Raw genomic sequence first — 26,114 nt, forward strand, 5'->3', positions numbered from 1 at the left:
CAGGTGTTCAAAGTGAGAAGTATCTATTTTGCTTTTATCGCGAATAACTCGGTCAGTAAAAATCATACAACAAAACCAAAAAAACGAAATTAAAGAAAAATGTTTGCTCTATAAGAGCTCCTCATCGGATTTACCTGAGAAATTTTTTTTAGCCCGTGCATACATTCAAACTAGGCAAAAATTTGTGAAACATCGTTTGCGCTTGATAAAACAGTATCATAATGGATGAAAAAAAGTTGAGTCCATGACTCAAAAACTAGAAACTTCAAGCATGAAAATGCTTTATTTAAATATTTCTGCGACCATTTTTCGCGAAGATACAACCATTTGAAAATGACCAAAATTTTCGGCAAATTATAGTGTTCCTTTAATTTTGGCCAGCAGTGTATTTGAAGAAATCATAGTAAATTTGATGAAACATTAATATTCTTATATTGCTTACAAGTGTGCCACAGAGCTATTAATAACTCTATGCCGATACAAAAGTATCATTGATATCTGCACTCGATTGCAATCGACCCTTTAATTATATAAAATCAGTTGTCAATAGTATAAAGTGTTTTCGTATCTCATAGCATCGTTGAAAATAGTACCACAAACAGTAGGTACTTGAAAACTGCGCAGCATCGATATTGTTGATAAAAATTTGTTCGACCGTGGAGTCACGTTTCAGATACCTACAACAATATTTTAAAAGAAGCTCTGGATATATGAAATGATAAAATGATAACATCTTGTTCAGTGGTGTGTGTGTGTGTGTGTGTACCACATTTACGCTGTTCACGTTCCGTGTGTACGTATAGGAAACGTTATTCCCATCGCCTGGGAATCATCGACGTTTCCCACACTCAGCGAACGACGCTAAGGCATTCCTGGTTCCCACCATAAAAGCCGTGTGAAGCAAGACGGTTCCCAAACTGAGTCCGTGGGACCGATGGCCACGTTTCGATTTCGATTATACAGTCCTTCGTTTATTCAGCCTCGTGCAAGACCGCGTCAAACGCGAGGACTGGCACTTTTACTTGTCCACTGATAAGAACTCGAAGCGATAAGCATATCTGTGGAAGTTGGAAACGTTTCTACGAAACTCGAGTCAATGATTCTTGATAAGAGTCGGGAGGAAAGTTTGATGGAAATTTAATTCTCAACGGAATTGTGAATTAAATTTAATTTTGTCTTTTAAAAGTAATTTCAGTTCCTTCATCGTGATACATTTTTATTCCAAATGTTCGGAGCCTCTGCATTTTTTTTTATTCAAAACGGGTGATTGGTAGCAGTTTAGAAAAGTAAAAACGAAAATTATTACTAAATATTTTGTCTACCTTACGAAATGAGATTTTGAAAATTAGAAAATAGAAGACGTAGAGTTGAGGACTATTTTTATTAAGAGGGGGCACCATGGCAATGGCCCGAAAAGTAAAGGTATCTTTGGAAATTTATTAAAAGCAAACTACGTAATGAATCTTTTTTAAACTTTCTGGACTTTTTATTGGGAATTTATCTGGAATTTTTATTTTTTTTTTCCGACGAAACGGTTCTTCGGAAATCAAAAACCAAAAAGTTTTAGAAACTATATGCGCATGGGTATGGCACGACGGGTTGGATTTTGAAAATTTTGAAAAATGACAAAATGGGAAACCTCTGAAAAGAGATGTGAAATTTGGTTCTATTTAGTAAATTAACCTCTTTCGTTCAAAAAGAAATAGGAGGAAACGACCAATCATAAAATCTCCCGGCGTACCATAGCCATCCGCAAATAGTTTCTAAAATATTTTGGTTTGTTGATTTTAGAAGCATCCTTTCGTCAGAAAACTGTTAACCAGATTTTTTGCAGCGCAAAGTTACTGGTCCTGTGCAGCTTGTAAATCTGCTTTAAATAAATTTAAAAAAATATATTCGTATAACTTAAATATCCAATAAAAAGTCCTGAAAGTTTAAAAAAGACTCATTACGTAGTTTGCTTTTAATAAATTTCCTAAGATACCTTTACTTTTCGGGCTATTGCCGTGATATCCCCCCTTGAAAGGCACGTTTCCAGACGTGGGATTGAAAAGGCAGACGCCATCGCTGCTGAAGATTGATACAGGAATTTATCGTAGGCGGTGCCAAAAGATTAGGCAACTCGAACCTCCTGCTCGCATGCTCTCCTGATCCATTTTAGCCGACGTGCCACTTGCCTAAGCGACCTGAAGCCACCACCAACCTACTTTCGGGCCCAGCACCACCGCGTCTTCTATACTCTCCTGTCAGTTTACTTATTAATTTAGATTATGTCGCGCAAGAGCTAATTGTCACAAAACGTTAGACGCCAGAGATTTCACGCCTTCCTAGCGCTTCCTGAGACTCTGTCCAGCTCGAACGTGCGTTGGTATACCTCCTTTCGATTAAAAAAGAAATAAGACTAAAAAGTAAATTACACATTGCCGCCAGTGAATTTATAATATGCTCATAATACAATACATACCCGTATGATGGACATACAAAAATTTATAAACGAATAATATACACTCAACGCAAAAAAATTGTAGTTCTCTGTAAATTATTGTTTGAAAAGAAAAGAAAATAAGTGTAACAATTTAGCAAAAGGGCACGAATAATAACAAGTTAATAAGCGCAAAAAGCTGAGATCATTACGCAATACTAAAGTATCGACAAAATATGCAACCCAAATTAAATTTAAAAAAAACCGAAACAAAATATTACTTTAGTTCGAATAATTGGAATTAATTTCAAATAACACAGCCAAATGAAAGAAATCTTCAGAATGAAAATTGATTTGTAGGATAAAATTTTCTTGACATTACAATGCCCGCTGTCGTCACTCGTAATCAGTGTTCCCTGCTGAAAAAAAAAACACAGATAAAATTGTGTGCCTACGTTTGAAACACGAGGCTCCTCCGCGTTGGTCGACGAGAATACACCAGGTTCGAGCATTCGAGCGGTGGAGGTCTGGCTGCCTAAAATCTGGCGTTCGGGTCGGGCAGGGTGCCCCGACGCACCCATGCCTCTCCTGCTCTCCTAGTAAAGTGATACAGTTTATTGGACTTCTTCAGATCGGAATGTGGCGTGAATGACACAGTTATCTCCTTCTACGGGCACCTGCCGCACGATCGGAGGCTTTGCTCGCTTTTTCATTGCGATTAAAAGTGAAATAAGTCGCGAGGGGCGGGCACGTGCTACGCCAACACATGTATCCCTGCTGGCAATCCTCGGCGAGCCGATCGCCGGACGACCAACTGTATTTTTATGTTACGCTGGTAGACTCACTATGCCTGACCGACAAGTGCCAGACCCAGGGAGAGGGAAAAACTGATGACTGGAACTCGAGTCATTTCGCCAATGCAGATCATGCTTTAATGGCTATGACGTATGGTTTCGCAGAAAGCTGACTGACGTTATGCGTAAATAAGAGGGGGAGATTGAGTACACTTCGAATGGATTAAAAAGATGTTGGAAAATGCATCGCTTAATTGGCTTCGTCGTGCGATTTGGTGGACTCGCGAGCGAGTACGAGCCAACTCAGTTATTCGGGTTGATGAACGTCTTCAAGGTAGGTACAGGGTCGATTGGGACCAATTTTGAAAAATTGGAAAGAAACTTGGGATACTTAAAGATTATTTATTATGCAGTATCACAGTCAGTAGTGAGTTTCAGTGAATCGATAAAAATGGATAAAAGCCTATTTAGTTTGAAGTTCAAAGGAGGATCTTAAATACGGTTTAATGAAGACGTAAATATAGAAACAGTCCTATCCATCCGCAGCGCATTGTGTGGAATTTATATAACTTATCTACCATCGTATGGAAATGAAACTGTAGTATACAAAGTGTAACGTCAAGTCAATAGACGTCGCGTACACCTATTTAAAAAGCCTACAGACAGTTGTACACAATATGTATGTACTTGACAATACAAAAGATAGATATCTTTGTGTCCTGATCGACAGCTTTCTAATTTGCTATCACGAAGCTGTTCTACATAAATACATTTGCGAGCATAATATATTTCTAATTTCAGGACTCCCTAATAAATAGTTACCTATGATCTCCACGATAGCAGCAGGCCGAATAGCAGCTGGCCGAGCAGCAACCTTCGCGTGTGCCTAAAATGGCACCCAGCCACCCTCCTGCAGCTTCTGCGAGCCTGGTAGTCCTGTCAGTCGGGCCCATTTTTTCTCAGCTCGCCGAAAATTATTACCCACTCCCCAGGCCACGATAATACCACCTGCTCCCCACCAGATCTTCATCAGTGACAGCCAGGAAGCCTGCTCTGTTTGTTGCTTTCCTATTACCAGGTGGTATTTAACTCGCCCATGGCAGGTCACGTGAACGGAACCTGCTCGTACCCGATCCCGCCCCTCGGCTTCTAGTCGCCTAATAAAAAAATAGCCACATTATCGATCTCTGCCAATCGATTCTATCACCTGGTTCACACCGAGGAATATGTGTGACTCTGGGCCCACCATGTTGGCCTGATCGGTGTCCCACCGGTTTTATATACATATTCGAGAAGATCGAGCGTGGCAGTCTGTAAGTCGCAGTGGTGGTTAGAGCAATGCTCACAAGTATTGACCCTTTTGTGTGCATACGTAAATAATTCGAATGGCGTACTACTGTACTTTCTTCATCGTGTTATATATTCAACACCATTGGTTTTCTTTAGGAAAGAGTTGATCCAGAATTGGGTTCCTCTGTAAGATACTTGTTTAACTTGTTCCCCTCAGAAGATGGCTATTTTTTTTATTAAATTAGCAAATTGGGGGTTTACTTTATAGTTTATTGGTAGAAAGTCTGTTTTAGGGAGTATACAAGGTTTGCCAATGTATTAAATAATCCCAAGAAAGTCCATTTTATGACAAAGAAGGTACATATGCCTATAACGCAGCAGGTGCGATGGCGATCCAAGCACCACGCACCATCCACGAAGGGCAGATCGAACCTTAAAGAGTTCCACGTGCTGCATGCTAGCCTGCTCACAAAAGCAACCAAATTTAGACCCTACAAAGGGAAAGGGCTCGATGCAAACCCTTGTCAAGGAGTAGGGGACATGGGGGGTAATACCTTCGCTCCCATCTTCTTCCAAGTACACATTGACCTGGTGGACTGGCCAATGGTTACCCATGCGAGATCCTATGACTCCTGCTTGCCTGGTCAGTGGTCAAACGAAAACATTTGTCAGCCATAGAAACGGCAATCCCTTTAGCTCTTCGTCGCAAGGGAAGAGACGCTTTGATTGTACATGCAGAGTATTTCTGACCTGCTTGCCAAACGGTGCGACGACTATTTGCAAATCACTCTTGGGTACTTGGGGTGGTCATTTCTAATAACTTTAAGCCGTAATAAATTATATCGGGAAATTTATAATTAAATTGTGATAGTGTATAAAAAAGCTCCATACTTATTAACCCTTTGAATGGCACAGACACTTGTGCTGGGAGTTCGGAGAGTACTGAGAATATGATTATGGGATTTCCACCCACGACGTGCAGTTAACGTTGAAATTTTAGAATCGAAATTGTCAAGTTCATTTTTCTAACAAATTCGATTGCTGTTTGCAGGTCGTCAATGGACGGTGTTCAACAGCCAATCGACTATTCAGGTGGGTGGTCGATGGAATCGCAACAAAGGAAGGGTAGAAAGGCCATTTTTAGGCGTGATCGTTGGCCTCGTCGTCAATGGTGCGCGAATTTTGGAACTTGCTGCTGCGAAGGATGGAAGAGTGACTACTAGAGGGGACGTTCAATTACTGCCCGCTGGAAGCCTTTTGGATCGTGCTGCTCCGTTACAAAGAATGCAACAGGTGAATAGAGGAAAAGTATTCCATGCCATTATCACAGATGCAGGAACTTCTCATTTCTTGTCGTTTCCCTTGGGACAACCATTCCCACGGGCGTCCGAAGACTTGTTTCCAGGGGAAGGGCAACTTTGGGATGATGGTAAAGAAAAATATACCCCTCATCCTTTTTTAACCCATTTTGTAGTGCCAATTTAATTAAAATTTTTAAACAGAAATTTAAAAATATTTCCTTCTTTAGTATAAACTTAATAAAAATCACTTTTGAAAAATAAGCGATTTTTTCTCAAAAACCAGGGGGGGGCTAACTGCCCCTTTTGCACCCCTCCCCAGACGCCCATGACCATCTCCGCAGGTACTTTATATCATGATAAATCATTTCCTTTTCAGCTTTTCGCATTTTCGTTCCCCCACTTACTCGGCGTTACTTTAAAATCTATCACGTCATGCAAAATGCAAGTACGAGAATACGTGTGAAAAGACCTGTACACCAGCTTTTTTCCGTTTACTATCAGTACAGAATATTCGAAGATGAGTTTAAGCTCGTGGCCTTCTAGTGGCCAATGAAGGAACTACCGCCACAAATCGATACCTGTGTAATGTAGTCGTCCCTTCATCATGCAGGCCTGTAATATTAAAATTTTATCCGTAGAAACGAAAGGATGTAATTCAAATTCAGAAAGAATTAATGTACTAGAAAATTAGGTACTTGATATTTTATTAAACAAAATTTCAATACCAAACATTATTTCGAGCAATCGTGTGAGACACTCAACAAATTACTGATTATTATAAACAGAATAAATGTGCATTCAACATACCACTTTAATACTGCAATAATTTTTTACGATATCTGCGTTACTTTGTTACATTTATTTCACACTGCGATGTACATTGAACTTTCAGATGAGAATTTTTATGCGAAGTCACGCGAGATGGCATCACCCCGTCCGCCGCGATAAATGTGTATTTCTTTCTATTTTTTCGCAGACGCCAGCGTCCGGTTTCCCAGGCGTCATAGACGACCTCATATTTTCTGGCGCCGGAAGCGGCTGCACCGCCGACGACGAGGACGAGGAATGCACACCAATCTACGAGTCTGGTTCCGGTAAGTGTAAGTAACAATTTCGAGGGCGTAAGTAATTCCTTCTGCACGTCTCCTCGCGGAGGAATTTCTTTTACGCGTCTCTTTACACGCGTTGCACGTATCGAGATTTTACGTGCACGTTCATGTGTGGCTCTTTATTTATAAATTATTGATTGCGTTGTATTTTCTGTAGATTTTAAAATTGATCGCACGATATTTCGTGTAAAAAGAACACGAACCTTCTACTACGTGAACAATATTCGATGAAGTGGCCGTTCGATGTCTAATCACATGAGAAATTTTCCTTCTCGTTTGTCCTATAATTTTTTAACACCCTGTATATGTAGAAGCGTCGCAATATATATATATGTTACTACTACGTATAGGCATATAGATATAGAAAAAAAATTATACGCAACGAACGGACCTGCAAGCTGTAGCATTAGATAGATTATGTTATTTCGAGCAAAAGATTCCTTTACAGTTTTTCGATCGGGCTAACTGTGTTTAAGTTATTCGCGAAAAATTACTTTCTCGCAAGTGGTCGCGAACCAGTCTGTTCGTATATAAGAGCGCTGAAAGCCACGTTATATCGTGTAGTATGAAAGGAGAGACGTTTAGCACTCCCCTAGACAAGGATGGAAACACACATAAATTGGTAAAGGCACTTGTCGTCCTTTGGCGACACTTTACCACATTTTTTTTTTAATACGTGGATTAAACAAGTTTTTAATTCATTTATTGCGTTATAAATAGGAAACAATTCATTAATTAATCCTGTCGATGAAATGCACAGCTTTCTCGCGTCTCATTAAATGTCAATTAAATAAATACCGGACTCGAATTCCACGAACAAATTAAATGATTGAAATCGTTTCGTTATTTATGGAAATATTGATTTTATAAAATTCTAATGGATTTAAGAAAGAACGTTAATCATTTGATTATTGTAGTATACATAAGATCGGAACAAATTTCGCAGTAAATAATCTTTTAATTATAAATTTCGTTAGCATCTATTTCAAATAAATTGTACCACTGCATTATCTAAAATATAGCACAGACATCGTTTTAAAGGTTAAAATCCGATCTTCATTTTCAGTATTAAACAATCTCATACTTTTTCATTATTAACTGCAGCATTACCTCGGAGCAAATAATTACACAAATGTACAGAGTTATTCAGCCGTTATGAGCAAACAGATATATAGCCAACTCCTGACCTACAATACTGAATTAAACGCAAATTATAATTATATCTCTTAATGATCTCAGAGCGAAACGTGGTAATCTCTGTTTAATAAATAAATGAGATCTAATCTGTAATCCAATTTCTTCACATGCAACAAATCATTGCACGCCAGTGTCTTAAATACTTTTCTTAAATCATAAAGCAAAAGTTTGTATAACTGAACGTACTCTAAAACAATTGATATTTCCACAGTTCAACGTGTCAGCGACTCATAGGTGACACTGAAATAATCATTTAACAACCATTTCAGTTATTTACACCTATACTTCTCGGCCATTCCATATAATTGACGAAGGTATAAGCGTGTGTGGAGGTGATGGGGCGTGGAGAGGCAGGGCAGAGGGAGAACACGCACGCACGAACGATCGGGTTCGCCCATATCGCATGCAGCATGCCACCTTTTCGTCTTCATGCTTGCCCAGTTGTATCTTCGATTCATTTGCATATTTAGGATCCCTGGAGCTCCTCCTTTCTCCTCCTCGTCGACCTCCTCGCACAACCTGACAGCCGGCTCGAAAATCTTCTCCGGCTGACTAAAAACTGAATTAATGAGATCCCCTTAACGACCTGACGCCCGATCAGCCCATTAAACGAGCTGTCGTCGAGCGAGCAACGGGTTATTTTTAAACACGTAACATTTCAGGAATGGAAACGTAGCGTTGTTAGGTGGACGAAGGGCAATGAGATAGGAAGAACGATTGATAGTGTGATTTTTTTATTTAAATATTATTTCGAGTCACGCATGACTTATGTAAGAGATTATCTATACATATTGGTGGGATGATGGCGATGCATGTTCATACATGAGAATTTTAATTTTAATTGATTCATATTCTTCGGAGTAGCACCTGTTATTGCATTTTGGATCGTACTTTTTTCATTTTATTTCTGTTATACGCTACTTTCGGATTTGTGGATTCTGGAGGACGTTTGAGAAATTTATAATTTCGGATGATTAAGAATGATGGAAATTTTGAGGAAAAAATTGTTACAAAAATAGGACTGCGAAAATTTTGATCGGAGATCCTAATTTGTGAAACTCCAAATGGAATGATTAATCCTTGAAATTTTAATTCCCCAATTAGCTTTCATGTCGACAAATTAATATCCAACGAAGGTAAATTTAAATTTCGTTCGTCATGTTATAAATGGCAGCTAAATCCACACGTTGAATGAGGAATTTACTTCATGCTCAAGGGGGACAGTTTTTATTTTCATTGCCGTTGGATTATAAAGGAGATATTTATATAAATAAACGTGCATGTCGTCGAAGTATAAACTCATACAAAATTGTTCAAATTTGCATTCGCTTCTCCACGAGAAAATTGTATTTCACTGCGATTAGTAGATACAACAGAACTTAAAAGATTAAAGCTATTTCAGATTGCATTTATAGAACATCCCTTTGCACTTCACCTAAATTTAGAAGCAGCTAAGCCATCGATAAACACTTCTACGAATACATACACTTGTTACGTAATGTCTTAGGAAAATAGGTTTACTTCCGTGACCTATCAATACCTTATTTCTACTCTGAAAATACAATATAGCTTTAATGCATCCGCATACACGTTTCTAGTAAAAAAATATGCAACACAATATCGACTTTTTTTATATTCAAGGTTATTTCAAAGACACGCTATTTTGTAACTCCCTTCGACATCAGTTGAACACCGTCACACAGCTAAGAACATATCTAAAGTTTAATTAAATAAATGCAAAAATATTTTTATCGCATATTTCTTTTACAACAAAAACAACAAAAACATACAAGTTAATAATGACAAATGCATTATGGAACACTGTACCTACCCATACTTCCTCTACTCTACAATGCATACCCATAAACTGATCACAGTCTATCTGATAGACTCTATCGTCTAATCCACCTGCAATCGCAAGTAGTAAAGCCCAATATGATTTACAACATCCCCCAACAGATAGCAAGCAATGCTCCCTCCGCGTGCACAAGATATTCCTCGCGCTCAGCAGAGGAACCTCAATTCATACAATATTATCGCCACGAAAGTTTCTAACATTCATCAATACTCTGCAATTAAATCAACCTGCCAACAAATATCAATCAAGGGGCAAACGGTCGCGCGGAAACGATCCCGCTGAAAATGGAAGAAAATCAAGCAAATTGCCATTGAAATTGAATTCAAAGCGAAACGAAACCGTGTGCCAGGTATATCGCGGCCCGAGGACAAAACGTTCCAATCAAACCTGCATTCTATCTCCATTATCGCCCCCACTCCCACCACCTTCACCCCCCCCCCCCCGCTCGCTCGCAACAACCGCGTTTTCGTTTCGCGTTACACCGATGATGATGACGCAAACGCTGCAAACCGCGTGCAATCATACGGAAATTATGCGGGAGTCGGAGGCCATGGTACGCGCAATAATTTTCAATAATCACGATCCTCCCCGCTGGCAGACGACATAGGTAATAACGACAGCCTACGTCGCGACGTCGAGGCGTCCTCAGAATTTAAAGGAGATGCCTCCGTCATTGGTAGCTTCTGGAATATACTGCAAAATCTGTTAATACAGTTTAGAAAGTAATTAGACGATCATTTGTGCAAGTAAGATGGTTGAAATTTCAAAAGCTACACTTCGTACAGAAATTGACGGTTCAGGAGGATTGCTAAGATATTAAATGTATAATATTTGTTATATTTTTCTATATTTGACGAAAGGATGTTTGGTTTTCATTCCTGTAATTGAATCGTGTACTACATTGTCAATTTCGAGTTACACAATTCGCACTGTAACCGAGGTGTAATAACGTTGGCTGTTTGTCTTTTTGGATAAATGGGTCCTCGATATTGAAATTGAATTGGATTGTTTTCGGAGCTTGCCACCGGAAAATTTGAAATTTTAACGATGGCAAACGAGTAGAGAGGTGTTGAATTTTGGAACTTCAGGTTCTTCCTTTGAATGCAAGAGTAGAACTCAATCAATAACCCTCCACAGAATAAAGTGTAATATATCCTAATATTTACACTCAGAAAATAACTGATGGAAACATTATCGTAACCAATCACCACAATCTTAACACAGACATCAATAGGGGTTGTCCTTAAATTACGCAGGACTCGGGGAGAGGGTCACGAATTTCATACGTTTTCTAACAAGGGCGAGAGAGAGAGAGTCTTAATAACTGTAAAAATGCAATGTAAAAAATATTACGTAAGGGAGGGGGGTGGGATTGGAATATAAAATCTTACGAATTCTTATACTGGGGCAGGGAGGAAATAAGAAATCGCCAAAATGTAGCCTTACGTAATTTAAGGACGGCCCCATAGTGCTAACTACTCCAAGTACTCCCCACAATCACTCCACGAGTTCGAACGCTGAAGAAGGATCGATTAACCACCCCCCAGCGAGTGCAGTATCAGTTTTCATGACGTATCCTCGATAAATTTAGTAATCGCCACCCTCTCTGTTCGCAGACGACATAATAACGCCAGTCTACGTCGCGCCAACCAGGTCGCCGACAACCTTCAGGCCCAAGCAGCACAAGGAGAACATCCAGGAACGTCCTTCCTGCGACGACGAGGAGGACTGCGAGGAAGGCTCCGGCGAGCCGGTGACCACCGAGGAAATCATCGTCACATCAGCCACCGGTCCGTTCTCCTCTTTGCTTTGCTTTCAGGGCACTCGATTTTCATGAGCTCCCTCGCGGCGCCCTGGTATTGATCTTCCGTTCACGGTTTCCTCTCGTTCACTTCCTAGTACGTGCCCGCCGTTCGTGCAGCAGGCGTATTTCCAAGACTTGCATAGTGTGCGCGGGGGTGAAAGGAGTTTCTTTTCGAGGGGATAAATTGAAAACTCCTCCGGAAGACGCGACAGGATGAAAGTCTCCCCCTTTGTTGGCGGGCGATCGCCTCTTGTTCCGTCGTGAAAGCTGCGAGATTGGGGCTGCAAAGTATTGTTGGATGGCAGTGGTTTTTCGTGGGGAAACGTGTTTTAATCTGGGAAGCAGTTGGTGGGTGGTTTTGGGTGACTTTCTCGTGCCATTCTCTATTTTTTAAAGCTGCTACCATACTGTCTTAAAAAATTCAAGCACAGTTCTCTTTCACCCAAGAATGAACCACAGAAAATATTCTGTACATTCAATTATATAATCCCGTGATTCTATATTGTCCCTGAAAATTTTCCCTGTATATTGTACATGACAATCTGCAAGCTCAGTTGACAAAGGCAGATTCATTCAACACTCCCGTCGGATGGAAAGCGTCATAGCTTTGCAGGAGAAGATCGCCGCATTAATATTTATTGGGGGGGAAGTGAAGCATCTTCGAGATACGACTCTCGCTGTAATTGAGGCACGGTCTTCGAAAGGAGGAGGTGAAAAAAGGGGGAGGGAGAATGCACGAGTGCTCGTTATGGAAATACTTGGCCCGTGGGCGTCCTCTTCATCTGCATATCCCTCGACTTTCATGCGGTGAAAGCTCCGCCAATCCCAACTGCTACCGGTTAAGTTGACCGTCACGAAAATAGCGCTACCCTCTTTGACGCGTCGGAGACGAGACTTCTTTCAGTACACGCTGCTCTTCATCGCAGAATAGGGTGCTCCTCGTCGTTTACCTTGCGACATCGTTTACGCGGGTTAAAGTAATTTCCGTCTGCGACGTCCAACGAGACTGCCCCCGAAAATCTTCTAAACGGTACGAAATTTTCTTCGCAGGGGTTGACCTTGTTCAACGCCTATTCACGGGCTCCGCGTGGATGCGAGCTTTTAATCGCTCTAATTGGATAAGCTGGACTTTTGTACTGTCACGTGATTTAGTAGGGGAAAATAGATTGTGCCCGAGACATGCTCTTCTCGTTTTTAAATATTTCGCTGCCCCGATCAGTTATTTTCAAAGGTGCCAGACGCTTCGATCGTCAAATTTCCGTTGGCTAACGAACATAAATATTTAACATAGTTTATCTGGTCTGGCTGGGAATCAATCGTGAAGAATTTAGGAGGTTTATTTTGGTTCGTCGTGTTTGGTGAATTTTTTTACCGGATTGACCCCTCCAAGTATTTTTATCAATTGAACCTACCCTTGCGTTTATTTTAGCGTCGCTGAAGGCTTCTTTGGGCGTGTATCTGTTGTTTTCTATAGTTTGGCAAATCTGCAATGTTCTGGCTCTCAAAATATTTATCATCGGTTCTAACAATATTTCCTGATTATAAATTCCTTCTAAATTCATGAACCTCATTTCCATCCTCGTAGAACAAGCTTCGCGTACTTACACCGAACTTTTGACAAATTCCTTGAAATTACAAAATACATACTGTCGCTCGTATCATCCACCCTCTCCAACTGCCACCTAGGATAAACATGTCCCTGGAAGATGAGCCCTTTAAAATTCTCTTCTTCAACATCTTCGCCGTCAGCGTTTCAGCAGCTGGGTAGTCTAGTCAGTCTAGTGTTACCCACGTCGCGTCAGACAAGCTTTGAAAGCACCAACGACTGCTACATCCTCAGCTTTTAAGACTGACACTTCTCAGTGGCCTGTAATCTCTAGAATAACCTGCGCTAAATTTGTACTTCCACTCACGATTCATACCTTCACCATACCCAAAGAATAATATCTTCGAACATTAAGGGGTTACGTACCTTCTCGGCGCCTAATAATTCATCGCTTTTGGGATTTTTTTTCTCGAGAGGTGTGAAATAAATAAAAAATCTATAATTGTATCCTGTTCTTGGGACCTTTATTCATATAAAAAAATTTATTTGGCACACTTTTGTCATATATTGCCTTCGTTTTCTGCGGTTGCAGCTTCATATTCCCTTAATCAAAAATAATACCTATAAACAACCATCAGAGCGCAACGAGCCGCAATATGCCAACACACAAATATCACAAACCCCGTCGTATCTGAAGCCCAATAGCGATGAGAGGTCACCCTGATCCCAACTTAGTCAAACTGCCGTCTACCCACAACTCTCAATAACCACGTTACTCCACGTGCTCGCGATCGTGAAAAAGAAAGCAATCGAACCGTGGCCCGGCGGGTGGAATAACGACTCCTTTCACGTGATTAAGCATGTTACGTGTTCCCGGCGGAACAGCACAACCCCCTCCCGAGGTGTCCTCGCCAACGTGGCTGCCCACGCACGCGTGAATACCGCCGGCCTACGCACGCGTAAATATTGTCGGTAGCACGTTACAACCCCATCCCCCTGGCGAAGCCAATCGGATACACGTAATTGCACCGCACAGCCGGCACTGACGCTTCTCCTTCTCTCCATTTGCCAAGCAGATTCCAGCTCGGTGACGTACACGACTGGCCGCGAGTACACCACCGGCCACATCAGCACGCAAACGTCTCCAGGCACGCCGTCGACATCGACCCGGGACACCGTCACCGTCTCCGTCCAGTACAATGTGTCGACCACAGACCTCGAGACCAGCCACGCCAGGTGAGTTTGCCAGTTACGCTCCAACACCCCGCGGCGATGCCGAAATTCGCCACGTCGTCGCCCCCCGAACGCGAGCGGCAAGCCGAAACCGCGTCTGCGTGATCCTCCGGTATATATTCGAGCAACATGCTGTTGATTTTCGGGCTTCATTATGCCTCCGCCGCGTTGAATCTGTGCCATTGTGAAGGGTTTCGTTGGGTTGTTGACAGCTGCGCGCCGGGGGGGTGGTGGGTGGTTATTTGGGAGAGCTTCTGTCTTGGTAATTAGACGGAGTCGTGGAAAGTTGGTACTTGGGGTTTTCAGGATGGAGAGTTAAGAATGGTGTGTAGGCTGACGTCGACTTTGTTTTTTAGTTTGAAGTGACAGTGTGGAGGGTTAAAGTGTATATTTGTATTGCAGTTGGTTTGCGAGCTCTTGGAGAGGCGAGAAAAGAGCTTGTGTAATTGTTGTTTCATTTGAAGATTATTTGCAGAGATTTTAATGGCATTTGTACCTATGTGCTTTTGAGAGAAATGTTTTACTGTGCGCTTCGAGAAGTATTTAGGGGGTGAATCGGTATTTTAGTGAACAGTTTGCTACATATTTCTGTGTATGTGCATACGTACCACGGTCACGTGTAGAGATTTGTAAATTGATTCAGGTGGCTCTGTGTTATAACCTGATTCAATGGGGGATTATCGTCTAACAGCTCCAAAAGTAACTGAGATTTAATAATTTTTTTGGAAAAACTGTTGCTCATATTGGATTAAACTCTTTTGAGACGTAAGGAGGCATCTTTAAACTTGCAGAAAATATTTTCTTATATCCATCCTTGTTATTTATTAATTATTGTGGAATTTTCTCCACCTCTTCGATGACGTAACTCCTGTTGGCGGGATGTCTAGCACCTATCACAGTCATCTGATTGTAAAAAGAATAGAAGTGTCTTAAAGTTAGATAGTTTACGCTGGGATGGGTCCAGTTTAAAGAAAAAAAAAGAAAAATTGAAAGAGTTATAGCGTTTGAAAGGCAAAGTAAGTTTTTCCTTAGACAAACTTTTCATATTATTCTTTATAGCGACGAAAAAAAGTATTATAAATACAAACTAAAATTAAAATTTTAAGTCCAGCACCAGCGTAAATTATTTAACTTTAACCCTTCGTGGTCACACGGGGTGTATTGCACCCCAACAGCAATTTTCGAGTTAAAATGTCACGCCTTTACTACTTCCAAAAGGGAATTTATTGCAAAAAAAAATTAAAAAATCGTTTTTTCCTCGACAACCGTGGAAAATCGTTCATTTTCAACTACAAATTTTATTATATCAAAATTTACATTTACAAAAAGACTATTAGACCATAATTGTATAAGTATTACGAATGTACAATTATCACTGAAAAGTTAAAAGATGCAAAAATACGAAAATGGTAATTCAAAAAATGACACTGGAGTACAGTGAACCCCAAATGATCAATTTGTGATTATAAGAAGGTGTGACTACGAAGGATTAACCAAAAAGAAGACTGTGACAGGTGCTACACCTGACGCCAACATCGTCGAGAAGTTAACACGATTCCACAATAATTAATGAATAATAAGAAGGATCGACATAAAAAAAATTCTACAAGTTTAAAGATGCCTCCTTATATCCCAAAAGAGTTTAATGCAATATTAACAATAGTTTTGTAAAAAAAAAATCAAATTTCGCGGGCTGTTACACGAGAATCCCCTTTAATGGAATTTGTCTTATAATAACAGCAGTCAACTGTGTGCAATTATCTTATACATCTTAGAATCAGGCCCGGCTCAAGCCTTTTCTGCGTCCCAGGCGAACTTGCAAAATTGCACCCTTTATTTATAATACATTTATTTGAGTTTTTTGATTACCTTGCTCTAAATATTTATTCGTAGCATAAATCATGTATAGTACAACTTGTGACATTTCATTTAAAACTTAATTTTAAAAAATGCCAACAATGAAAATACCATTCTGCACGGCTTGTCAATTTTACGCCCTAGGCAGCTACCTAATTTTTCCAATAGAAGCGAGCCGGGCCTGCTTAAAGTATTATGAACATTGCCCGCGTGTACTAAGATTTCCTCGCACGAACTTGAAGCTCACATGAATTATTCACCTGCTTCGAGGTCGATAATAGGGTTTTAGATAATCAAACTCCGATTAAGCAGTCTGATTGGATCTAGCGGTCTAGCTAATTAACCATCGAATCGATTCAGTCAATTCACTAAGCTAACTAGCGAAGTTGCTTCAACACTGTCATTTTAATCTCCACTCGCGACATCGAAACCTATTTCGTTTTCCTTTTGCGAAAATGGATAAACCTCGTAGATCGGTAATACTATATTCGACGACTCAACATGGAGATGATCGTGGTTTATGCAAATAACTTCAAAGCACCAATTCATCCCCCTTTATCATAAATTTCCACACTAATTTACCCAAGGTTAAATCATCAACATACCACTCTCGTAGCACTGTCGAAGCTTTCAATTATTCTTATTCTAATTGCAAGCTCCCAATTTTGAAATGTCCAATTTGAATCCTCGACAGCGATACCATCTCATAATTTCATTGCCCCGTCCTTTCCACCCGTTTCGATAATATTCAAACCACCAATTTCGAACATTGCAGCAGCATCGTGACGCAGAGATCGGCGACCGTGACGACCCAGAGCACCACCACGGAGATGACGGACCCACCGCCGCCCCCTCCGCCCCCCATCTACCCGCCGATGCCGACGCCCCCGAAGAACAACAACAACAAGAGGATAACGTCCGAGGCGGCGGAGAACGCCGCGCTGATAATCGGCATCATAGCCGCGGCATTGATCGCCATAGTTCTGATCATCCTGATCATCCTCAAGTTCAAGAATCGTCCGGAGACCAGCTACAAGGTGGACGAGACGAAGACCTTCTGCCAGGACCCGAACGCGGCGTTACTGGGCGCGGCTGGCTCCAACCAGCCGTTCAACGGCGCCCTGAAGAACGGTGCGAACGGGAGCAAGACTAACAAGAAGCGAGAACTGATAGACATCAAAGAGTGGTACGTGTAGATATGGCCAGGATCCACGGGCCCCCTTAAACCGCACGCGTTCTTAAGCCTCGTGCCAGGTGTCCAGACACGAGTCGAACATTCGAGTGAGCCTCTTCTCGGATCCCTGATCGGTGCTAGGTGGATCGAGAAGCATCCCCCTCGGCGCACTAACGAATGTGGGACGGTGCTCCTCGCAGGTGAACGACTGATAGATTAATAGACGGTGGTCGGAACGAGGTTCAGATGGGTCACAAACTTTTCACGTGTCCGCGGCCTGTAATCGTCGTTTAATTCCTCGTACGTTATTGGGTTCGACGAGCATCGATCGCGCTAAGAGGATCGATTCTCGCCACCTCGTGGGGGGATGGACGTGCACCCTGCGGGCTGGCTGAAAGCGCGAGCTTACGCGACGTCCTCGACGGACCCCGATAGACGGCGCCGATCCCATTAGCAGCTTGTGCACGTCCGCGGAAGACAACGAGCCGAGGCAGGTGGGGTTCAACGCTCGTCGATGTTCTTAGGCGTCGCCGGCCGATTGAAGACGACGAGCCGAGACTGATCGCGTTAAACGAAACCACAGGAAAGGAACGGTGAGGGGGGTGTCCAGTGTGCGCTGATTATCGGACGATAATCGCGCGTGAGGAAGGTAATCACCCCCCGGGGTATGGTACGGAAAGGTTGTGTCGATTAGAGAAGTGTCCTGACAATGCGCGCCAGGCGGAAGTAGAGCATCGCGTTGCCATTTTCGTTGGAGCCGCGCTCGAGCTTATTCCCAGCACTTTCCCGTTGCTGGCCAGACGTAGACCACGCGGCACACGATCGATTCCTCGAAACATGGTCGCAACTACCGCGGGGAGAACTCTCCGGCCCCTCGCCCCGTCTACAACTCTGCCGCGAAATTAAACTTCCTCCTTGTTGCTGCGTCGTTAGTTGTGTATGATATTTACTGTACATGAAAGGTTTAACGTTCACGCGCACGATCCTTCTTTAGATCACGTTGAAAGTAGCCCCCTCCGGCGTTAGACGTTGCTACGGACGAACTTGCCCCACGGGTGGCGTCGCGAAGGCGTCGCGCTGTGTCTCGAGGATGGGATACGCTTTTGTTTCAACGTTGTCATAGTCCCATGGACGAAGGGACGAGAAAGTGTTGGAAGTAAGGCTGCAGGGACGGAAGCATCGATACGAACGATCCTATCTAGCGATTAATGAACTTATTGTTGTATAGAAGAAGAAGAGGAAGATATATATATATATATACATATACGATATTTATCGATTATGTTATGCGTGTAAATTGTTTATTAAATTATATAGATTTTATTAACAACATGGGAGAGCGTGAGTGTACGTGCATGTGTGGATCTGTACGTGTGTCGAGCGTGAAAGTCCAAGTTGTTCTGTGCATGGAACAGCGACGCGAAGTAACGTCGGTGTTCATCAACACGTAAATCAACTCTTGCAAGATACGGGGAATAACGATCGGCGAGAGCACTCGGAGGACACTGTCGAGTAGGTGACACGTGGCAGAGATGCTTATACGTATTATACACACAGGGTGCGAGCGCAGTATTGCTAAAACGAATCGTCGACGTTCAACCGGTGCTTAACCCTTTGACGTCCGCCACTTTCTCATCAGTCGACTTCCCGTAACGGTCCAACAGGTCCCCTGATATTTTGCTCTGACACTTCTGTACTCTTCTTTGTTACCTCTTCGATGTTTCTGTGGTGATTGTCTTGACACCTCCTTTGGATATTCTTTTACGCGTTTGCGGAACACGGGGTGGTCCGTGATTGCACGCGAACGCTCTGACGAGTAAGTCTGGATCACGAAACGAAGAAAGAACGTTGTACGGATAGTGTGTTAGTGAGCTAGATTAGAGGATAATTGGAATAGCGAGTAACAGGTATTTGGTGAACAGTTTTTTTCTATAATTTTTCCGTTGTTTAGTCACTTGCGATTTTCTTCCATTTGCATAAAAATACAAAGGGAAACGAGTCAACTGGTTAGATAATTAATCGAAAACTCTGAGGAATGCACATTCGTACAATATTGCTTTCCTCGTTTTGTAATATAGATTCGTACACTATGGTATCGACGTGCAATTAAGGATCACCCTGTACTTCCTTACGTCTTGCTTAATATTTCCTAGAACTTTCTTCAATGTTTCTGTGATACTCCTCAGCTACTTCACTGTATATCTCCAATGTATGTGCTTCATAAAGAATTATCTAAATAAAGTTTCTCCAAAATCAATTTAATACTCGTAGGTACCAAGGAATTGGAACTTCGATATTCATCCTCGAACAATGGGCTCCAAAGGGTTAATTAAACTGGCATTAAATACGGGACGTAATAAATACTCGAAGACTTTTCTATCGGGCTCTATCGCTTTCTACTCTACAAATTCTTTGGAATCTGGTAGCCACCTGGTAAAAATCTTCTTACGACGAAGCAGATAATCATGCACCCCATAGAGCCTCCCCAATCGTGACGAAGGAAATCGTCAGCGAAATATACACACTATAATATTTTCCTATCGCTCTGCTCGATGTATCCTGATTTCTAGCGAGTGTGTGGGATCTCGCGATCAGTGCTAAGGTCTCGCCAATTACCTGTGCCAGGGCAATTAGGAATAAATTATCACTTCCTCAATTCGCTCCAATACGAAAACGTCTAACACTTCTGTACCTGAGCACAAGTTTAAAATATCCCCCAAATGTCATCATTAAAATCAGTGAGCATGTAAGAATCATTCTCCTCTTCTAATTGTCGATGGATCACAGGTATTCCTACAAAACTGCGGCACTGGTCGAGATTACAGCTCAGTCTGATCGCCGGTGGGGAATCAGTTAAATTGAAAATCTCCTCGATCGAGCCAAGTTAGATCGCCAACTGTTGTCGCGATTCTATTACGTAGATTCCCTTCGGAATTTCTTCAAAAGCAATAACGAAACGCTGTCAAAGTGACAAGACTATTCAACGACGAGGGGGAAGAGAAAAAGGCTAATTTGAAATTAGCCGATGCTCGGTTCCTGCGATCATTTCCAAGATGTTGATGCGCATTCATGGAATCTCGAGGCGATTGGAAGTGTATATAGGCTTACGGATGCACGAAAGGAAAAGCGGAGATGTGAGAATAAAATCGAGAGGTTCCTCGTCCCGACGATCTATCGAAGACGAGAAGAAAAACGTCCGATTTGGAGCCTTTCGAATACTTTATAAAATGCTCAGCACGCCGAAGGCTCTTCGTAGATACGCTATTTTGCCTCGAACTGGGGTCTCTCGAGCACCATTTCAAAAGATCCTCGAAATCGGTAGAATTAATAGAGTATTCGTTAAGAAACAAGTGAAAAGAAACGAAATTAGGGTCTGAAAAATAATGACAACTTTTTACGCTCATTTTCCAAATCTCTTCTCTCGTGATTTCTGCGAGATAGACGACTAGCTTCGGTAAGAATTAACTTCGTAAGGCTTCAAGCTGTTCACAGGTTCCAAGGAGCACCGACTAAAGCGTTTCCCCGCGCGCAAGTTTATTCCCCAAGTACTTGGCAACTCTGTCTAGGATTTTCATATTCAATTTCCCCTCTCTTATGAATTCCAAAGAGTCCCTCGTAAACGAGCGAACTCGCCAGCATCGTTACCGTTACGATTCGCGTTTCAGCAAAGCCTCGAAGCGTGTTCTCGCGACTTTGCGGGGCATCGTTAACGCGGCTCTGGCTTCTTACTAACTTACTTCAACGAACACTCGAGCTACTCCGAAAGTAAACGATCTCTTACCACGTTCTCCGCGCCCATTCAACGCCTTAACCCTTTGGAGCATCGTAGCCGCAGCCCTGCTGCTTTATCTACGCGCGGCGAGACTTTTGTCCTTCTACCTTTACGATCGATCAGCTGATTTCCACTGAGACTATCTATAATTTTCTATCGACCTCCTCCCCTCGGAGAAGTCTGTCGAATCTTTCTCTTCTTAATGTACGCTTCGAAGGATTAAAACTTCCGTTCGATGTAAGAGTATAGGAATTAATTGGGGAAACGAGGAGGAACTCACCGACGCGATGCGTTCCTTTACAAAGCAACGACGATCCGAACTGTGGGGAATAAGGATCCCACACAATGTACAGACCTGGTGAAATACTGGCTCTCAGGGAAGCACAATTAACGCGTTTTAAAAGCCAACAAACTCCGTAACCGACGATCCAACGCATATCAGAGAGAAATCGACCATTTCGACGGGGAGAATCCACGAAGGGTTCAGAATGTAACAGAGAAGATTGTGGTATTTTTAAGGTCTAGCTGGATCCGTGCTTCGTTCATTTTCACTTCTCTCTTGAAAAGCTCGCAAGGCGCCGGGCGACGAAACCGCGCGGAAATCGGATGTGCGCGCGATTACGTTGAACAGTGTCGTCTGGTGACAAAGAAACGTCGTTGTCAGAGACGTTCATAGCCGTTGTTCGTTTAGAGCACGGAAGCGGGCGATAGAAGCTGAGAGAAAGAAAGGAGGAATAATAGGCGCTGAACGCGTGTGTACAATTTTTGAGATATATCGAACTCTTTCGTATCTTAATCGCACAAGAGCTTGGATCCACGTGCAGCACGATCTTTGTCGATAAAAAACGATGCCGCGAGTGGTCGCCTCAGGCCGTTTCTTTACTACTTCCTCGTTTTCTTTGGTGGTTTTATGAAATTTTACAAAACCTTCTCGGAGGATCGGTACGATCGAGGCATCCTCGAGACGTACGCTTTCCACGCGTGACGCTTAAAGCATAAAACGGACGCAAAGATAATCTTTACTCCCTCGACTTCGCTAGACTTGCAATCTTCACCCTCGAGGTCATTCGTAGGCACTAAAAAAAAAGAAAAAAAAACAAACGATAAGTCGATGTGGATTTTGTATATTTACGTGGCTAAAGTTGAGTGGGCAGTCTTAACGATATCACCGTACACGCGTACGTTCTGCCTGAACGGGCACGCGTGAAGAATCGATGAGGATATTATATAAATAGCGCGACTCAAGTGTCGAACCAATGAAAAAGAGGAAAGTAATACTTACCGCGGACGAACACTTTGCCACTTTGTTTCGAAATCGACGATCGACGAAGGTGAAATGGAATTTAACGACAAATCGCGATATGGAGCTTTAACAAAAAAGGATTCCTTGGTATTTTCGTATTAATGGAGGTGCATGGCAAGTGCGTGCAGATCTTTAAGCTTGTAGCAATTTTTATTTTTAGTTTGTCACTTCTGTGTTCGAGCAGAGTAGATGTACAGTGCACTGTCTCTAATTGTGTAATTTACATTAGGAAATCAGAGCACGAAATTTCATGGAAATTTTTTGGCACACAGGTACGTGTATGATGTAATTAACCCGCCGTGGGGCACACGGGGTCGTTTATGTACCGAGCAAATTGCCTCTTTTCTTAAACTTCCTTTCGAATTTGTATTTTTCCTAATTAATCCTTTAAGCATTTGTCTCAAAGAACGATTGTATATTAAAGTAGAGACTTGAATAAGTATCCCATAATTTTTTCAGATTTTTTGAAAGTCAAAAACAGTAAAAAAAAACAGCCTTGAACATAAACGACCCAGTGTGCCCACGGAAGGTGCGAAAATAACTGTGCCCACGGCGGGTTAATTACCTATTATCTATTTTGCCACTGAGGGTACGGAACGAGTGCTCAAGGCAAGTGTCGAGGCAATCAAAATCACGCGCAATCTATCTAAATAGAATAGATACATATCTTCTTCTAAAGAAAAGTGAGCGCTTCGAAAGTACATTTAATGTACACTTTGCTGTTTAGCAAATATCTTTACGACAGACCCTGGTTAATACGAAAGTACCAATTTCTTTCAACAGTACACCAATAAGTATCTGCAAGTTTGCCCCCCTCCCCTCTCTTTTTACAAAGAAAAAGAAGAAACTATTTTTTACTCCGCCACCGCGTACCTCGAAGCCTGCAGATTACCATTAAAAAAATGAAACACCTTTATGCTCTCACCCCCGAACCCCCAAGAAACGCAAACATATTGTTATCACTGCCCTCTAAACTCTCTATCTGCATATCCTTCGATGTACTGACGACTAACGTTTATACTAAACTAATTAAACTTCTAATAAGATATCTTACCGAGCAAAATGTTACTCTAACTTAACTTAACGCATTAAACCTTGAACTTAAGTGTGTCGCGGGTAGGAAGGAATACCTAAACCTTTAACTATTAACGCGTAGTGCGGCAGCAAGGAAGGGAAGAGCCTTGTGAACGAGAGAAACGGAAGGATGGAAAGAGTGTCGTGAGTGTATGATGCGTATACGTGTGCAAGGGAAAGGGGACGGAGCGCGCGCGTCGCGCGTAAGTGTGACAGGTATCGCGAGTCGAAAGTCGTTGGACGGGTAGGCAGACGAAAATGGAAAAGAATAAAAAAATAAGCTCACACAACTGTATCTAGAGTCGCTATAGCTAGATGGAATTATATTTTACATTGTACAGTCGATATTTATGGGCGCACTATACGAACCTAGATAGCGAAATATGCTCGTGGTTGAGAGGGCGAAGGCGCGGGAGGAGAATAGAAGAAAGCGGACGGCGTTAGCGGTAAAAATGTACGTTTGCGAAACTCTAGGATCGATGGCAATCGCGGATATTTTTCTTCTTCACTACGCTGGCTCCCAATTTTTACACGTATACATACGCGCTAAATGTACGTGTATGTACAGTAGGACTCGCGAGCGCGCGTAACGGAAATCGATCGATCCTTCTCGGACAGGAAAGGGTATATACAGGCTATTCACGTTGCCATTACCCAACATCCACCTTGCGAATAAATGGCAAATAGAAAAACAATGAGAGGGGGAGAATTGTCACTGTTCTGTACGAAACACGATGGCTGATGCTGATTTCCAAGATTAATTACGAATTTGGCACAAGGGTGTCCGGAGACTTTTTTCCCAGAGGCGTGGCAACTCCGGGATGACGGTGAAGAAAAATATACCCCACTTGCTTTTTTTAACCCATTTTGTAGTGCTAGTTTAATTAAACATTTCGAACCGAAAATTAAAAATATTCCCTTTTCTAGTATCGAGTTAATCAGTTTTTAAAAATAAGCGATTTTATCTCAGAAGCCAGGGGGGCAACTGCCCCTTTTGCACCCCTTTCCGGACGCCCATGAAAGCAGCCGATGGGACGAATTCATTGACACGGGACGCGATGACGTTCGAAGTGGAACGGAATCGCGAGTGATTCGCGTAATAATTACCTTGTACATATTGCACGAAGTGGGGGTAAGCAACAGGTGATGGGGTAGCATCGTGAACGTCCGTTGGACTCACAGTTGGGAATTATAAATTCACTGGAATTATCGTGGCCGTTATAAAAAGCAGTGGGAGCTTTTGCTATAAAAATGTTCTCTTATTTATGTCATTGATTTGCCGAAAGAGCGCTGAGTATTAACAGCGTGTATATCCTGTATACATTTGTACGTATATATGGTATGAACGTATTCACGTATGTACCCCTCCCCCCCCCCCGCGCGTTGAGAGACGTCGCGTTCGAGACAATTGCTCGTCGCGGCCCGACTATCGATTCAGCCGTTTCGTTTCCGGGAATTTAACGCGGGTATAAGCGAAGGCGTGATACAGAGCGTAGCGTACGATTGATGCATCTAGATTTTTTACACGTCAAGGCGAACCTCCTGTGCCGTTTCTTTAGAATTTTCCGATTCGAAAGAGGCGCATGGTCTGCGAACGCCACACCACGATATGATCCGCCACCCACTCAGTCGTAATTTCTCTTGTTTCGCGCGTAGTGTTCTATGTTACGAAAGGACACGGAGTGAAAGCGGCGAGGAGATGAACTGAACAAAACGAAAGAGAGACGAGGATGAAATAATGACGGTACGTTTTGCAACCTAACGCAAGGCAAACCACACATGTGAGTAACACAGTAGTGCGCGCACAGAGACGCATTACGAGATCTCTCTCGAAAACTGGAGACATGTAAATACATAGAGATAATGCCGTAACTACGAAATTATATGAATAAAGTATTGAAAATGTGTATTAAGCGTGTTTCTATGCCTCCCCACTGATTGCTACGATTCGATGGCGGAGCTAGGGTGAAAGAATTCGTTTTGCTGATTTGAATAGGAATATATGGTTCTGATTAAGGAGGCAGACCACTGTAATGGTCTGAAAATTAAGGGTGTTTCGGGGAATTTTTTTCGACCAAACAACGCAAGTAAATCAAAGCATTGCTTAGTGCAGTTAACATGTGCATATTGAAGGGCATACAAAAAAAATTTCAGTCAAATTCATAAGTCCGTTTCCGGTATACTGTTCGTCAAAATGTGCGCTGCGGCAAAAGCGTGCCTGTGTCGTTGACGGTGCCCTAGCCATATGGATATTCGTGGAATATTATTAGACGAAGTCTTCTCGTGGAATATTATTAGACGACCCAGACTTAACCCAGACCTAACTTTAACAGAGTTCAATTAAAAGGCATTTTCCATGTGGTAAATGCAATTGAAACTT

The 26,114-nt window shown here is 42.2% G+C and overlaps 1 protein-coding gene and 1 non-coding gene across 7 annotated transcripts in view; both read left to right on the plus strand.

Annotated features, from left to right (window-relative positions):
• Nucleotides 1-25,641, plus strand: part of Nrx-1 (neurexin 1) — a 429,130-nt gene extending 403,489 nt beyond the window's left edge. For 5 of the 6 annotated variants that reach the window (XM_076811144.1, XM_076811145.1, XM_076811148.1 and 2 more), the window contains 5 exons: nucleotides 5,558-5,799; nucleotides 6,784-6,907; nucleotides 11,588-11,761; nucleotides 14,398-14,557; nucleotides 17,187-25,641. In XM_076811144.1, the coding sequence (XP_076667259.1) occupies nucleotides 5,558-5,799; nucleotides 6,784-6,907; nucleotides 11,588-11,761; nucleotides 14,398-14,557; nucleotides 17,187-17,607 (1,121 nt within the window). In that variant the 3' untranslated portion in view covers nucleotides 17,608-25,641. The remainder of the gene's footprint in view (nucleotides 1-5,557; nucleotides 5,800-6,783; nucleotides 6,908-11,587; nucleotides 11,762-14,397; nucleotides 14,558-17,186) is intronic. The other variant, XM_076811146.1, reaches the window with a different exon arrangement.
• On the plus strand, nucleotides 7,475-7,585 carry LOC143368644 (U6atac minor spliceosomal RNA). The gene has a single exon (XR_013085276.1). It is a non-coding gene; the product is annotated as a U6atac minor spliceosomal RNA (small nuclear RNA).
• Nucleotides 25,642-26,114: the final 473 nt, after the last annotated feature.

The sequence above is a fragment of the Andrena cerasifolii genome, chromosome 4 (assembly GCF_050908995.1).
Source record: "Andrena cerasifolii isolate SP2316 chromosome 4, iyAndCera1_principal, whole genome shotgun sequence".
NCBI lineage: Eukaryota > Metazoa > Arthropoda > Insecta > Hymenoptera > Andrenidae > Andrena > Andrena cerasifolii.